Below are 14,738 nucleotides of genomic sequence, written 5' to 3' on the forward strand. Positions count from 1 at the left end.
TTATCAGTGCTTCAACTCAGAAAAAGGAGCTAAAGATTTTGCCATCTAGTAAAAATGTGGACCTTCTTGGTGCTTACTCTTACCCTCGCTCTTAGGCTATCCGAAGCTAACAATGACACAGTAGGTGAAGAAAAGCTCATTATAGCCAGAGCTAAACTGCTGGTAAGTATAGAGCAAACTCCTGTGAAGTGAAAAATGAAATCTACACATAATATTCAAAAAACAAGTGAGGAAATAGTGTGCATGGTGATGGATAGGTCTTGTGCTGCAGTTTATTTTCTGCTGTAATGTGACACCTTTTTTGTCACCTTTGATTACATAAAGAATGAGATATGTACACTCCTCTTTGTCATGCTGTTTTAACAAATGTCTCTTGTCATCCCTGCAGGCTCCCAGTGTGGTCGGATGAAGCATAAAGAAAATGCCTGAGCTCTATCATTTTCTCATGGAGCGAATGGCTTTATAGTATCCTTGTATTGTTTTCATGTTCCTCAGGATTCTTTGCTAAGCTGTGAGCTTTCCACAAAAATCACTACTGATTTTCTCATGACCTCTTTTGTAAACAAAACAGTATTCCTAGCAAGCTGCCAAGTTCAGTGCCAGCTCTGTGAGCATTCCAAGTAAAAAAATCATGTTAAGTGAGCCTAAAAATAGCGAAACAGATGGATATGCCTTGTTCTTCACAACCCCCCCTACCTGTTTTCCTTGATCTGCTTTTTCCTGTGTAGCCACAACTTGGAATATGATTCATCGGAAGAGAAGAAACCCCGTCTGATATTCTACAATGAAAAGGATGAGATTGTTAAGGTGAGAAGTGAGTACAGGGACCTTTTATTCCGCTGCCTTGTGATGGAGCTTATCAAGAGATGTCAAACAGGATTCATGTGGGAAAGTTTCGATATTACTTCATGTGATATCAGATCATCTGTCAGATACCAAGAAAGAGGATGTACTTGAATGAGAGTTAAAAAAAAATACATACAGTATATGAACTTGGGGATTCTGAGAATGGAGCAATATTTTTTGTACCGAGACAGGAGAGTTGATGTGACTTTGAAAATTGTGTGCCTTGAAAGCACTTCTCACATGTCATTTATTTTTCCAGGGTAGAAAACCCCTGTTGCAGTTATTGCCCAATTAGCCTCTCCATTAAAACCAATAAAAATGAATTTTCTTAATGCTGGCCTACATCGAAAAAAAGCCAGGTATTACTGCTTTCTTGAGTAAAGCCTTTTAAATTTTCCATCTAAAGCTTCGTTTAGAGGCTAAAGTTTTTCTAATGTGGCTTCTCTGGGAGATTATAATTTGACTTTAGGTAAGGAGAAACAAAAAAATAGCTGGATCCTCTAAATCTGTAGTGGCTAAACACTTCCAAGTAAAAACAGGGGTTTAGTAAATCATGTTATATCTACATATACAGCTAATATACAAGCATTACTGCCTTTAACCACGTTGTGAACCAAACATGTCTGCCCTCCTGTGTATGTGTATGTGTCTGTGGATCAGACTGTTTCTGTGAAGAAAATGAAGGCAGACGAGATCAGCAGCTTGTTAGACTCACTTGGCTTCTACAAGAGGTCCAAGAAAGGGGAAGAGGTGCCAGAGGAGTTTCAGCATTTTCCCCTGCGCGCCCCCAGGGACGAGCTGTGATGACACCTTGTGGCCAAACTCTGTCTCTGCACCATGGTCACAATAATGACGAGTGAGGCCCAAAGGCCAAAATAAGCCAGGCACCACTCTGATGACTCGCTGGCCGGGTGCATTGAGCAGAGTCTTATGTCATTGTGTTTATCTGCAGAATTTAAATAAAAAGACTATAAAATACACCAAAACCTGCCAGAGTGAACCTTCGCTTTAAATATGTGTACAAAGAATGTAGAATTTTCAAACATACTGCAAAGAGTACGTGCAACTTTATCTCTATAAAGTTTAAGTATCTGCTGAATTCCCTAATTAGAAAATCAAATTATCATCATAGATGGACACTAACTTCAAGTAAGCATGCAACTGTTTCAGGCTAATCTTCAGCCCGCCTCCTTCACAATAATCAGATTAGCAGTAGCGTCTGCCAGCATGTGCCTTTATGTGTCCACTTGTATCTCTTCTAGCCTGGTATTGTGCGATTGATTAACTTAAGACAAAAATGAGCAACAGATACTGAAAACATATTTTTGGAACTGTAAACCTCCTGACTCCTTGGCTCTGTCATGATCACCACCTCTGTCAACAATGCCTGTGTTTTACTCGCCTGTTCCCGAAAACCTGCCGCTGGGTCTGGTGTCTATGGGAGGTTCTGTGTTCACAAACAACAGGACAGCAGACAGTGACTTCACCAGGGAGCAAGAGGATGCATCTGGTTAGTTTGTGCTTCCAAAGACTGTTTGGAACTTTAGTTTAATATGTTTACTATACAGCACAATGCTATCTCGTACTGGAGAATGTAAAGGCAGAGATCAGAGATTGGACAAGACATCTTATGACTTAATTCTCAAGTAAATCACAGTGCGCAGATTGCTTCTTTTTAGATCTGTTGTAACGTCAGCTATTAAAGGTTTTTCTTCGTTTGGTCAAATTTCACTTCAGTTTTTCAACTTAATGTTTTGTGCACTGTTATTTGTCTTGCAGTGGTCAACGAGCTGGTTTCTCACCTCCCCCTTCAAATGCTCCTGTATTTCAATATGTTTTATTTTCCTTGTTGGTGGTTTTCAGCTGTGTTCATGCTGGAAGTAAAGGTTAGTGCCAAACACACACAAGAGAATAGAAGTATTCCTCTTGAAGTCAACAGTTCAGGTTTTGATGAACCGAATCTATTTACTAAGCCCAGTGTATCAATTCGAAAACGTTTGACTTTGGCTCCATCTAGTGGTGTCTTCAAAATGAACACTAAGCCTCCTCACATAAACTCAGAAGAGGCACAAGCAGTGAACTCAACATCCACTGTCTTTTTGAAAAATAAAACTTGTTTCATCAATATTTTGAAAAAAAAGTTTACATAAAAATCTAACATGCCTGTGTGTACACACACACACACACACACACACACACACACACACACACACACACACACACACACACTCCTTGATCATGCTCATTAATTACAGCCCTTCACTTTTGCCAGTTCTACTATCTTCCTGGGTACTATCAAGCTCTGCTCATTACTGGGATGATCCTACTAACGGTCATCGAAGTGGTTCGACTTTATCTGGGCTACACTGGCAACCTCAAAGAAAAGGTATTTCAAATTTATATCTTGCACTGAACTACATGAAGCTCTTTTATGAACCCTGAAAAAACACAGAGGAGGAAACTGCGGAGTTTTCTACCTGCTTGTGGCTACAAGTGCCTACTGAGTTTTAGTGAATGTGTGTCTTTGCTTTCATGTGGATTCAACCAGAGCACTTGATGGATGACTGCTGCATCTTTTCATCGTTTGTGCATGCCAACCCAAATTTTCTCTCTTTTCCTCCCTGTCATCAGGTGCCAGAGCTGGCAGCCTTCTGGCTCCTGTCTTTCATGTTCCAGCTGCCAGTGCTGCTGTTCTTCCTGACCGATGAAGGAATTATCATCCTGCCTCTGGAGAGAGCTGTCCACTCCCTCTATCTCCTCTTCCTGCTCGCCCAGATCCTGGCCTCCTTCTTGGCACTTAGAACCATGACCCGAAAGCTCACCCTGCTCTTCCATCTGCGGCAGCTTGGCAAGGTGGACAGCTTCCACCACACAGGGATGAGCCCAGTATATGGGCTTTCTTATCACCGCAGTGTGCTGCCAGTGTCAGCCACCCAGGATATCTACAATTAAAGCAAACATCCATCCTTTCCTAATAACATAGGTATCAAATCTAGTGTTGTAGGAACCACATATTTGAAACTTTCCAGAAAATCTTCAACAGCTGCCAAAGCATGAGTGTGAGCATTCATTTATTATTTAAAAGAAAGCATTTAGAAACCACCTATTTTGTAAAACTCTGCTCTGCGGGTCTGCGTTTATTATGACTGCATAGAATTCAGAACTTTTTAGGCCACTGTTGTGCTGAAATTTGGGTGCTCTAGATCTTTCTGTATGGCTTTTGATGGTGTATAAAATGACAGACCTTTGAAAAATAAAATAAAAATCACATACTAACTCTGATGCCACATTCTGACATTTACTGATGTTTTTAAAAGATGAAAAACAACATTTTAGCCCAAGCCTCAATGTCAAAACTTGATGCCACGTCAGCCAAACTGTCATGGAGTGACACATTTACAGGGGAGTAAGGTAAAACACACTATCAAACAATAAAATTAGATCAGAAATACAAGGCAGTACAGTGCTTGTGGCTGCTTTCATCAGTATTATAGTGTTTCCTTTTTTTCCTTTCCTTTCTTAATGATGATGGATGATGGAGCCTGTAGTGTTGGTGGAACGGAATTATTTTGCCGAGGCAGATTACCTTCTTGCCCACAAGAAAAGTTGAGTCTCTCCCCAGGTATATTTCAGCCTATTTCTGGGAGGACTGTGATACTTCAATAAAAAAAGATTTCTAATTTATCTCAGTCATGGCTACAGGATGCCGTATTACAATCTGATAAGTGGGTTGCAGGAATCAAATTTTTTAAACCTTGTACAGTAAAAGAGTGTAAACTGAATTGTAGCAGAACTGTGTTAAATATTTATGACCACACAGTGGCAGTCAGTGACCAAAAGAGGGATGGGGGATCATCTGACAGTGTTGCAAAGTCCAATGAGTATAGATTATTATGCACCACATGTCCTGATCAGGAAACCCTCTGGCAGAGAATTAAAGGTTAGCCCTGTCTACATTCGGAAATGAGGTATTTTTTTAATCGTTTTTAACTCCAAGTCAAGTATACATGAAAATCAATAACATCATTTTAATTGTAACCTCTTACTTCTAATTGTCATTGTATATGCCTGACTGGTTTTTAAAATAACATTGTTGTGTGATTTAATATTTCTTTCCTGGTGAGAAATTATTTAGGGAGTGGTGCATTAAACAGATAAGAACCCGGTTACTTGAGAGACACAGTTTCTGTGATACAACATGCTTATTCCGCTCTACTTTACATTCAGGAAACAACAAGCTGCAGTGGTTGCTGCATGGTTCATGGAGAGGAGGAAATAGAAAAACCTTTAGAGGGTGGAAATTATGCACTGTATGCAGAAGCAGATGCGTAAACGATACCCTAAACATAAGCTTGCATATTACTGCATCTTTTAAAAAAGGATTTGAACCCCTCCCCCCTCCCTTCCCTAAGAATTCAAGAGTTAGTTGAACATAAACTGTAAAGCCATAAGTTGTATTTATGTATTTATGTATTTATGTAACTTTAGAGAGTTTAAGGAAACAGCCATTAGTACTGATAACGAAACAGCTTGGTGTGGTGTTTCCACCACAACAGCAAAATAAAGTAAACCACTGATAAAAACAGAAAAAAGTAGTTTAGTCATGATTTTATTATTAGCAGCAGAATCTAAACCCATAAAAAGGAAATAATTTAAAGCTGCTGTCATCTGCAACAGCATAAATATGCACCACAAAAGTGATTTATGGCCATATTTAAACATGCAAAAATGTGTCCCTGCATCTTTGTAAGAATCTACCTGCACAATATATTTACACACAGTGTTTAAGTGGGGATTCTTTTAAAGACTACAGAAGAAATAATTACCATGTCAACCCTCCGGCATCTTCCTTTTTTAAGTCTAACTAGTGACTTGAGGGGTGATGAGTGTGTGTAACTGAAAGTTAGAGCATAGGTTTTTGATAGGAACGTGCATGGACATCTCCACTTATGCCGGGTTGTATCATTAGTCTCTCACTTCATCACCTGATTAGGTTCACCTGCCTGCCTGCCCAGCTGCACCTTGGTACCCATTAGTTTTTCTCAGTTTTTATACATTGGGTAGTGTTCGGTCCCAACTGTTTGAACTAGTGATGCAGCTGCTGTGATTATGTGTTCCAGCATTCACACCTCAGACCATGTTTCATGCTTTGACATTTTTAACACTAAAAGTCACTGTCATAAAAATAATCGTACATGAATTCGTTGTGTTTGGCTGAATGGTTACAGTGCAGATCATGCTGAAATTTGTTTCCTTCAGCACTAGGAAAAAAAGAGTTTGAGTAATTTGTCATTACTTTGAATTCCTCCCACATTAACTAGACAATTGTAGAGAGTAGGAGCTGATTGTGGGCTCTATGCTGTTTTGAGTCAGATTTTAAAGAAGAACTACTGTATTACTTCATAGCTTTATAGAACAAGTCAATTCATGTGCACAGTGATAAATCATGTTTATTGTCTTTATTCTCCTCAGTAAAGTCAAAGAGGGACAAAAAGAGAAAAGGTGGACTGAAACTATTAATAAGAGCTTTTTTTTCAATGTATGTATTTTTGCCACTAAACATTCACTGTGGCTACTAAAAGATAGTAGTACAACAGTCTTGTTTTCATCTTTATTTTAGCATCATGTTCAGACTTTCCATTCTCCAGAGAGTACTTCATGTTCATCCTACTTCTCTATATATCTGGTTTTAATTATGAACTCCTATTAGGTGCTGCAGAGTGAGATTATTCAGCTGGTGGGGAAGAAATGAAATAGAAATCACCCCCCTGGAGACACAGTGGTCACATCTGAAGCAGCTCCTTGCACCTTTTCCCTCATCAAATCGCCTTTCTTTAGCACGCACCGAACAATAGCCTTTAATAGTCTTGTTGCATTTTCTTTTTCGTCTCACTAAACAAATTGCTTGCCTCATGCTTTTTATGCTCTTCTGCAAAAGTTTTCTTCTTCCCGTCGTGTCCAAAATTCAGCAGCATAGCTCATCGTCAGCCGTGCATTAGTGAGAATGTCATCACCTTAATTATGATTGGGTACAGCTCAGAGGTAATCACAAATGTGACTGACGAGGCTGTGCTAAGCACCAGCGGGAGGCAATATCCAAGACATCACAGGGACATCCTTATGCCTTATTTCAGTAATCCTTCATGGTGGAGAGCTTGCCAGTGCTGCCAAGATGCCTGGAAGTGTTCCTGCCCTCTCAATTCCAGGTGCTTATACAATGAGCCTTACCCTCACAGACTATTATAGTCCAGCTTCAATATAAATTATGGTGAGAAGTTGTTAGTACCAGTTACTAAATCGTTAGGGTTTTTTTTTTTTGTTTCTTTTTTTATGCTAATTATTTTCTATAAACATTTTTTGTTGTGATGAAACAATAAATGCTTCTTTGGCTGAAAATACTTTAGTAAAAATGCTCGATATACTGTTGTTTAGGTAATGTCTGCTTGGGTTTGTATTGAAAGGGCAATCAAAACTCTTCAGCCCTGCTGGTGTTGCTTTCTGAATTGGACAAAAGCCAAAGCAAAAAAAAAAAAGAAGTTTGGGACCGCTATTCAGCACTGAATTAGGTTCAGGTATTACACACACAGAAATGCCACACAATAAAATTTTCAACTTAAAAAGCAAATCCAGCATATATAAAAAAAAAAAAAAGGAGCTGTCTCATAGCCTGAGAAAAACAAACCTTTAAAGAACTTTCAAAACAGCTGAGGACAAGGACTTGCAGGTGTGGCTTATGAAGACTGCGACACACTTAAAGTACTTAAACTGTTTTTTCAATTTTACTCACTTTTTTTTCACGTTCTTGTTTAAAATATTAAAATGTTTAACTGTCTGAAGCCTTCTTGTATTTTGTTTCCCCCTTTTTTTTTTAAAGACTTGTTAAATAAATAGCACATTAGCAGCCGACCCTCCACTAGAGCACACCGCTATACCTCTATAACCTGTTTCCATTAAAAATTGAGGGGAATTTCTTTCAAAAATATACAACGTCTAACAGGGGCTCAGTGGTAAATCCTCTGGGATATTTTTCAATCTTGTTTTTTTTTAATTCATTTTCCTAGATACAGTTGGTTAGACCTTAGTGTCTGCAAAGAAGGGGCAATACGGTAGTTGATGGAGACACATGTATGGTTCTGTTATTTGATGCCATTGTGATGACCCAGCTGCTTCACCAGTCAAATCAGAATAAGCAGAAGACATTTTATAGAGGACACATATTGCTCAATTACTGACTCTAAATGATATTGGGCCATGAAATTCAAATTTCATTCATAAGCCACTTATATTGTCTCCACCTTTACAGCCTGCAGGAAACGCGACATCACACTGGCAGGCAGGGAATATTGAAACTGGACTGAAATTGGCAGCTGGATATTTTCAATTTGGGGTCTGATTACCTGGGCGAGTGGAATGGCAGGGCAATTCACTTCTCCCTGTGGTTTAAACGGATACTCAGCATACAGTACAGATGGAATATTTTATCTATAGCAGCAGTATTAAATCTGAGGGTTTGATGACATGGGAGAATCTATTGTCTTGAGTGTAAATCGAGGGGCGCTGTTTTTAACAGCCTTACTAAACACTAATTTCCAGCTCTATATTGTTATATCTGGATTCCATTAGAGAAGTAAAAAAAACAAAAAAAAATCCTGCCCTCCTGTGATTGGCTGCCCCTTCTCTGAATTCCTATAAGCAGGACCCAGTGCTCTAATGTGAGCATCTTCACTTCCAGATTAAGATTTTGAAAACAAGCTAAGCAATAGTTGCTTGTTTTGAAATGGGTCTTTCTCATATCCATCCATACATGTTTGCATCTGAATTACATGTGATGAGAGTGGATGGTTATCGACAACCAAGATTACAGCAGGGTGTCTGCTGAGTAGATCTTTAAATCTTCTAAGACGATAGTGAATTTTAGATAGTCCAACACTCTTCACTGCTCAGAAAATGTAACTCTTACATTTGCCAACCAACAGCTGAAATGTTCAGCAGCAGAAGTTGTAAATCCTCTTTCATTACAAATGATATTTAACTACACCATTGAAGCAATCCATCTGCCTGCCATATTCCTTGCCCTTAGTGTTGTAGTAACAACTGAATACCTCACCATCTGACACACAAACATAAATACAGACGATCTGACAGATGCATTAGCTGTGATAAGGTTTTTTTGTTTTGTTTTTTTGGAATGGTGGCATAATAATGATCATTGTGGGAATAAATAAATACATAAATAAATGATCTGAGATTTGAAGGCAAATATCATGCGATGAATAGTCCCCCATGCTCCCATATTCAACCACATGTATCTATTGATTTCTTCTGAAACAGCCTAACTTCTTGTGGATGCTGAAGATAATATGGGGAATTAGGGCAAAAATTCCAGGTATGTTCTTATTGCTAAATCTATTTTCACAGCACAATATATTGACAGTATTGGTATTATCTGTGGTCTGAAGAAGCTGATCCAACCTTGGTCCAAATACATTTCCACCCAAATCATATGGGGCGGAGAAGCTTCCTTGATATATGATCCAGTGGAATCAGTGTGATGTGAGGTTGCTAGCAGCACATCTGCAAAATGCAAAAATGCTGCTTAAAATCTGCAACAAAACTTTCAAATCAACCTGGTATTTGTCCCTTTGGCTCTCTTACTGCTAGACTAGCCAGACAGGTAAACAAAATACCGTGTTTTGAAATTGCATATATTGCCATATATTGTCTGCACAGGTTTTCCAGCTGTTCTTTATCTTTGTTGTCAGCAATTTTCTTTCACTCAGACAAAAGGCAGATGATATTTTTATTTTTTTATAAGCATTAATATATATTGAAGTATAAAGGGAATGCACCATTACCTGATTTCAATGTCATTGAAAGCAGCATGCTGCCACTTGTATTTTGCAACTGTTGAGGGAGTCCTTAAAGACTTTTTGGCTAACAAGAATGAACTTGGACTGGGGCGCATGGCAGCAGGAAGTTGCGGAGTGAATTGAGAGTTACACTCGTCTGGCACAACCTGGGGCCTCACTAGCTCAGCTGTCTTCTTGTATTCACACATGGTGTGACTGGTGACATGCAGCTGCCATCAGGATCCTGGTATGGCTGACAGACTGCTGCACTGGAGGGAGGAGGTTTTGGTTTGTGTTATTTTACAGACTTTCTCTGGCCTTACATGAGCCAGAGCCAGCCAGCCTTTATTTCTCCCTTAGCAGACAAGATTCAATAAAAAGCACTCAGAGCCTTGATGAAGGACTGGAATCCTGTTATATTCATTTTTGGCTTTATTTGTTATAATTCCAGATTTCCATGTTTTTCTTTCTTCTTTTTTTTTGACGCGGGTTCTAGTTACACATGATGCATGGAAGTACTTCATTTCATTTCTAGAGCCTGCATAACATAGTAGCGTTAATACATGGTCTTCCATATGACTTTCTCAGTTTTGTGTCACAAGCTGCAACCTGTGTAATAAAGGCCCTTGGGTAGTACCTATATTGGAGCTTTATGGTAATTTGCTGCCACTTCTACAAAGTCCATTTAATTTGTAAACAAAGTTATTCAAAGTTATTTCGACAATAAACTACAGTGAGTTTGGTTTAAACAATAAATGAAAAGAGGACAGGAATGTTACACTTGGGCAGATGTGAATTGCAGCTGAGCCATTTAACTAATCAAAGGAGCAGTCAACTGATGAGGGTTAGTCATCTCTCTCAAGGGCACTTCCGTTTGACACTTCATGGATATACTATAGTCTTGGCTGTTGAAGAGACTGTACAAATGCACTATTTTGCTTTCAAGACCTTCGATATTGTCCTGCTCCAGGGAGGTGCCTGCAAAGAAAGAGGTGTAATTGTAAGTTATTTTTCAAGTGTGTGTGTGTGTGTGTGTGTGTGTGTGTGTGTGGTGGGAAATGCTCCTCTAAGTATAGGTGAATACACTACCGTTATCAGTGCTGGAAAATGCAGTCTGCAGTTATCCTGACTTTTTCATTATATTAACTTATGCTTTCTTTCTCCTTCGTGAACTTGAGAATTATTCCCTCTCCTCCAACACAGAGAATTTTTCAGTGCTTTAATTGCACCTGGAGGAGTGAGGTGCAGGCTTTAGGAGGAGCTAAGGGAGAGCAAACACTGCTGTAAGTCTCAAATCTCATAGCATGTAATTTAAATGCTGCAACTCCACATTACACTGCAAAATAAACAGATGTGACATAATGCACATCTGTTTAGTTTTGTGTACGTGCATATATGGATCAATAAAGTATTACCAAGATTTTAGTAATTAGTAATACTAAAATCAGTGATGATCATATCATTAATATTAGAAGGCACATGGTGCAATATGATGCAATGTAACCCTCCGTCGTGTGTGTGTGTGTGTGTGTGTGTGTGTGTGTGTGTGTGTGTAAGACAACAAATATCAGGTAATTAACTTATTTTGTTGTTTTTTGTTTTTTGCCCTTTATCCCCATCCCTCTTCCCTGCTGTTTTTCTTTCCCTCTTTCTTTCTCCCCTTTCTTTTCCCCAGTCAAATCGGTCCTGTATTTAGCAAGTGAAAATAAAATAAAAATAAACAATAAAAGGTGAATCAAATAGAGCATTACAGCAAGGCTGGGATGGTCCATTTGGTAAAGTAAATCCGTTGGGCATCTTTCTTCGCCTTTAGACAATAATTCTGATGGCAAAAGAGCCAAAACGGGACAGGCAAAAAAACAAAACAAAAAAAACCAGTAGCATTACACAAATCTACAGCTGGTTTTCATTTGTGTGATGGTGTTTTGCTTAACAACAGTCTAGAAAATCCTAACAAATAACTAGGATGAATAATGTGCAAGTATAATCTTACAAGATAGCTTTCCAATCCCTCCAGATTTCACTATATCACAGTGTGCATGCTGTGAACATTCTTTAGCATACCTGTAGTGATCCCTGGGTTCTCTTGTTTGGTCTGTGCTGAATTCTTGTTTTTTGATTGTTAGCTTATATATTACAACCTTAGTTTATTTGTGGTGTTTTGTTGTTCTGGTGTTTGAGGTTCTAACTTTTTGTTTGAATTTTTAGATTTCCTATTAGTTTAGTTTTCTGTCAGTCTTATTCTTGCATTACAAGGTCTTTAGTTTTATGTTTACTTATTGTGATGAGATTTGCTTTGTGTCTATTTTTATTATAATTTAGTAGAAGTAGCCTCCCCAGCTTTTCTTTTTGGCCTCGCTCTGTCTCATACTGTGTTTATACCTTGGTCCCTTTCATTTCTTTGTCTCATAAATCTTATTTAGTGTTAGTATTATTGTCTCCCTTGGTTATTTTCTGTTGTTTTTCTGTTAGTTTTGCTTCTTTAGTGTTTTCCAATGATCCCCAGATTGTTTTCACCTGTTGCTCACCTGTGTTCCTCTCCATCCTGTTTATCATTAATGAATAGTCCTCTATATGCATATATAATAGTGCAGTGTGTCCTTTTACCCTTGTCAAGTTGTCCTTGGATGTAGGCTGTTCATGTCCTTAGAATTATTCCTCATGCTTTGGTTTTTGGATGACTGCTTTCTTCCCTTTTGTTTCTATTTGCATCAGCCATTAAAGGCTCATTTTCAGTTCGTTCTTTGGTTTCACATTCACATTTAGATCCTCCACATTACAATCCACACTCTACTCATCACATTAACTGTTGGTAGTGTTTTCAGTAGTTTGCAAGCAGACAGAAGTGACAAGGATAGACTTTCTCACAATACAAACAATCAGTGGAACACCATGAATTGCTTTTCCCTTTGGTTTAAGGACTTGCTTAGAGGGTCACATGACATTACGAAACTTAAAGAAGTCCAGTTGTTTTCTTTTTAAGCTCCTTTGTGACCTCCAGAAGTATCTGAAATATCACTGTGGTTAGTAATTTACTACAGAATATCCACTGCTGGCACTACCCATGTGGCAAAATACTAAGGGGAGTATTTCAGGCACTCTTATCTCCAGCAACAATTTGCTGTTTGTTTTTCCTGAGGAATCTCAAGGCCAGATGAGATCCTTCCAGAGAGTTAAAGTAAGGCGCTCTGGAAGCATAAACCAACCAAGTGAGTCATCAGAGACTCAGACTCCAGCTCTTCACTCCATCTCTACAGCCACCTCACACAGATAACAGATTCATAGTGTTTGTATCTGCAGTCTCATTGTTTTGGTCAGAACTCACCATAGGTGAGGGCTGGATTATAGATAAATCAAAAACCTTGCCTCCTGGCTCAGGTCCTTTGTCATCACAACAATCTAGTACAATGCCCAGAATACTGCAGGTGCTTTCAAGACCTGATTTTCCATCTCACATTTTCTTCAAGCTTAATCTTCAATTTGATATCAGCTATGCAACTAATTTTTCAAGATTTTTCAAAAGTTAAATCACTGTCAGCTCTATTTTCTCAAACCTTTGATTTATATTACATATTCTGTATGAAGTTATGGTTCTTCAGATAAATCGCTTGCTATAGTAGCATTTGACCAGCTCTTCCTTTGTTCTCAAAAGAGAGTTTGATGATATGAATATGAATATGAGGCTCATTTGGGCACTTGTATTAAAAAAACTGAGCAGCAGAGTTCCATTTCCAAGCTGGGATGAAACAGTTGCAGGCCTGCCAGTTTGATTCAGGCTGGGCTGGTTTCTGTTTGAGGTGTTTTCAGACAAAAGCACTAAAGTCTTTGGTCTGTGAGATTCCAGGAGGATAAGAGCAGTTAAGCTAATTGATCGACAGTATGAAAACATTTGGTGTGCGCGTGTGTGGGTGCGCTTGTACGCCCAAACACAAGAAAATGCTAATCAATTTTTGAATAATAATAATAATAATAATTCATTCACAAAGCATGATTTATTTCCCAATCTCCCCTAAAGTGGTTGCTTCTGAACTCTATTTTCTGCATGTTTTGCCTCTCTGTTTTTGTCAGGAGGCAGCAACAGCAGAAGCTGGAAGCCACTGAGCTTCTTAGAATTCTCCAAAGGCGCTTATGGGAAAACATGTTTTAACTGTGATAGTTAGCCGGATGATCGAGCTGCCTGCAAGCTGACAAACAGCTGAGGGAAAAACATATCAGAGGGTGCTGACAGTTCTTCAAGTGAGTCCCATATGTACACATATAGTATATGCATATGCATACACAGAGCTGAAAAGAGCTGAAAGACACGCTCACGAAATAGTCATGCAAGCATAGAATATTGATTTGTTTTTATATTATTATTTTTTCTAATTCTGATGTCATGCTACACTTAGAAGAAAAATTTTATTGGCACAGTACTGATATTCAGTTGCTATTAGCCTCTTTTAAGCCTCCAGTTAATGCACCCTTAACCGTCTCATGCTTATTCTTAATGCCCTGCTTAGTCATTTCTTTCCACGGACCACTGGTAGACTCCTGGGGAGAGCAGCTTCAATTCAATTAAAACTTGAAGTTCTGTGACTCTTGATCCAATCAAGGTCTTGGCTCTGGTCCATGAGCATGACGTGAATGATAATGACACTGAAGACAACTACCGAGAAAGACAGAAGCAAGACAGTACAGAATCTGGCATCGTGATGAAAACTTATAGAAATGAATTTTTAAAAACGCAAGCATATGCCTGTAAGTCACTGCTGTGTGATGAACAACTGTCTAAAAAGAGACTGTGTTTTACTTCAGTGCTGGAAGAAAAGTGTTTCATCCAAGGCTGTTTTGTGGTTATGCTGATGTAAGTCCATATTTATTTCCAGTGCTAATGATGTGGAACTATAATCAGAGAAGGAGAAACTCTAGAGTCTGTGAAGCATCTCAGTCATCCAGGTCATCGTAGTCTAAGGAGCTTGGAAAGAAAAGCGTCCAGACGAAAGAAGTCCAGACGCTTTTCTTTCCAAGCTCCTTAGAGAAACTCTTGAGAACATTTGCAGA

At 38.8% G+C, this 14,738-nt stretch overlaps 2 protein-coding genes across 2 annotated transcripts; both read left to right on the forward strand.

The window, feature by feature from the left end:
• selenoe (selenoprotein e) lies at positions 1 to 1,818 on the forward strand. The gene is made up of 4 exons (XM_085293180.1): positions 1 to 162; positions 389 to 465; positions 729 to 807; positions 1,507 to 1,818. The coding sequence occupies exons 1-4, from the start codon at positions 55 to 57 to the stop codon at positions 1,648 to 1,650; spliced, it is 408 nt and encodes a 135-aa protein (XP_085149306.1). The 5' UTR covers positions 1 to 54; the 3' UTR covers positions 1,651 to 1,818.
• A 251-nt stretch (positions 1,819 to 2,069) lies between these two features.
• LOC146562974 (transmembrane protein 17A) lies at positions 2,070 to 4,122 on the forward strand. The gene is made up of 4 exons (XM_085293179.1): positions 2,070 to 2,356; positions 2,626 to 2,732; positions 3,119 to 3,232; positions 3,478 to 4,122. Exons 1-4 carry the CDS (start codon positions 2,230 to 2,232, stop codon positions 3,796 to 3,798), a joined length of 669 nt encoding a protein of 222 aa, XP_085149305.1. The 5' UTR covers positions 2,070 to 2,229; the 3' UTR covers positions 3,799 to 4,122.
• The last annotated feature ends 10,616 nt before the right edge of the window (positions 4,123 to 14,738 follow it).

Source organism: Mchenga conophoros, linkage group LG12 (genome assembly GCF_057382185.1).
Source record: "Mchenga conophoros isolate Kocher_MC1m ecotype Shallow Benthic linkage group LG12, M_conophoros_male_GT1.1, whole genome shotgun sequence".
Classification (NCBI taxonomy): Eukaryota; Metazoa; Chordata; class Actinopteri; order Cichliformes; family Cichlidae; genus Mchenga; species Mchenga conophoros.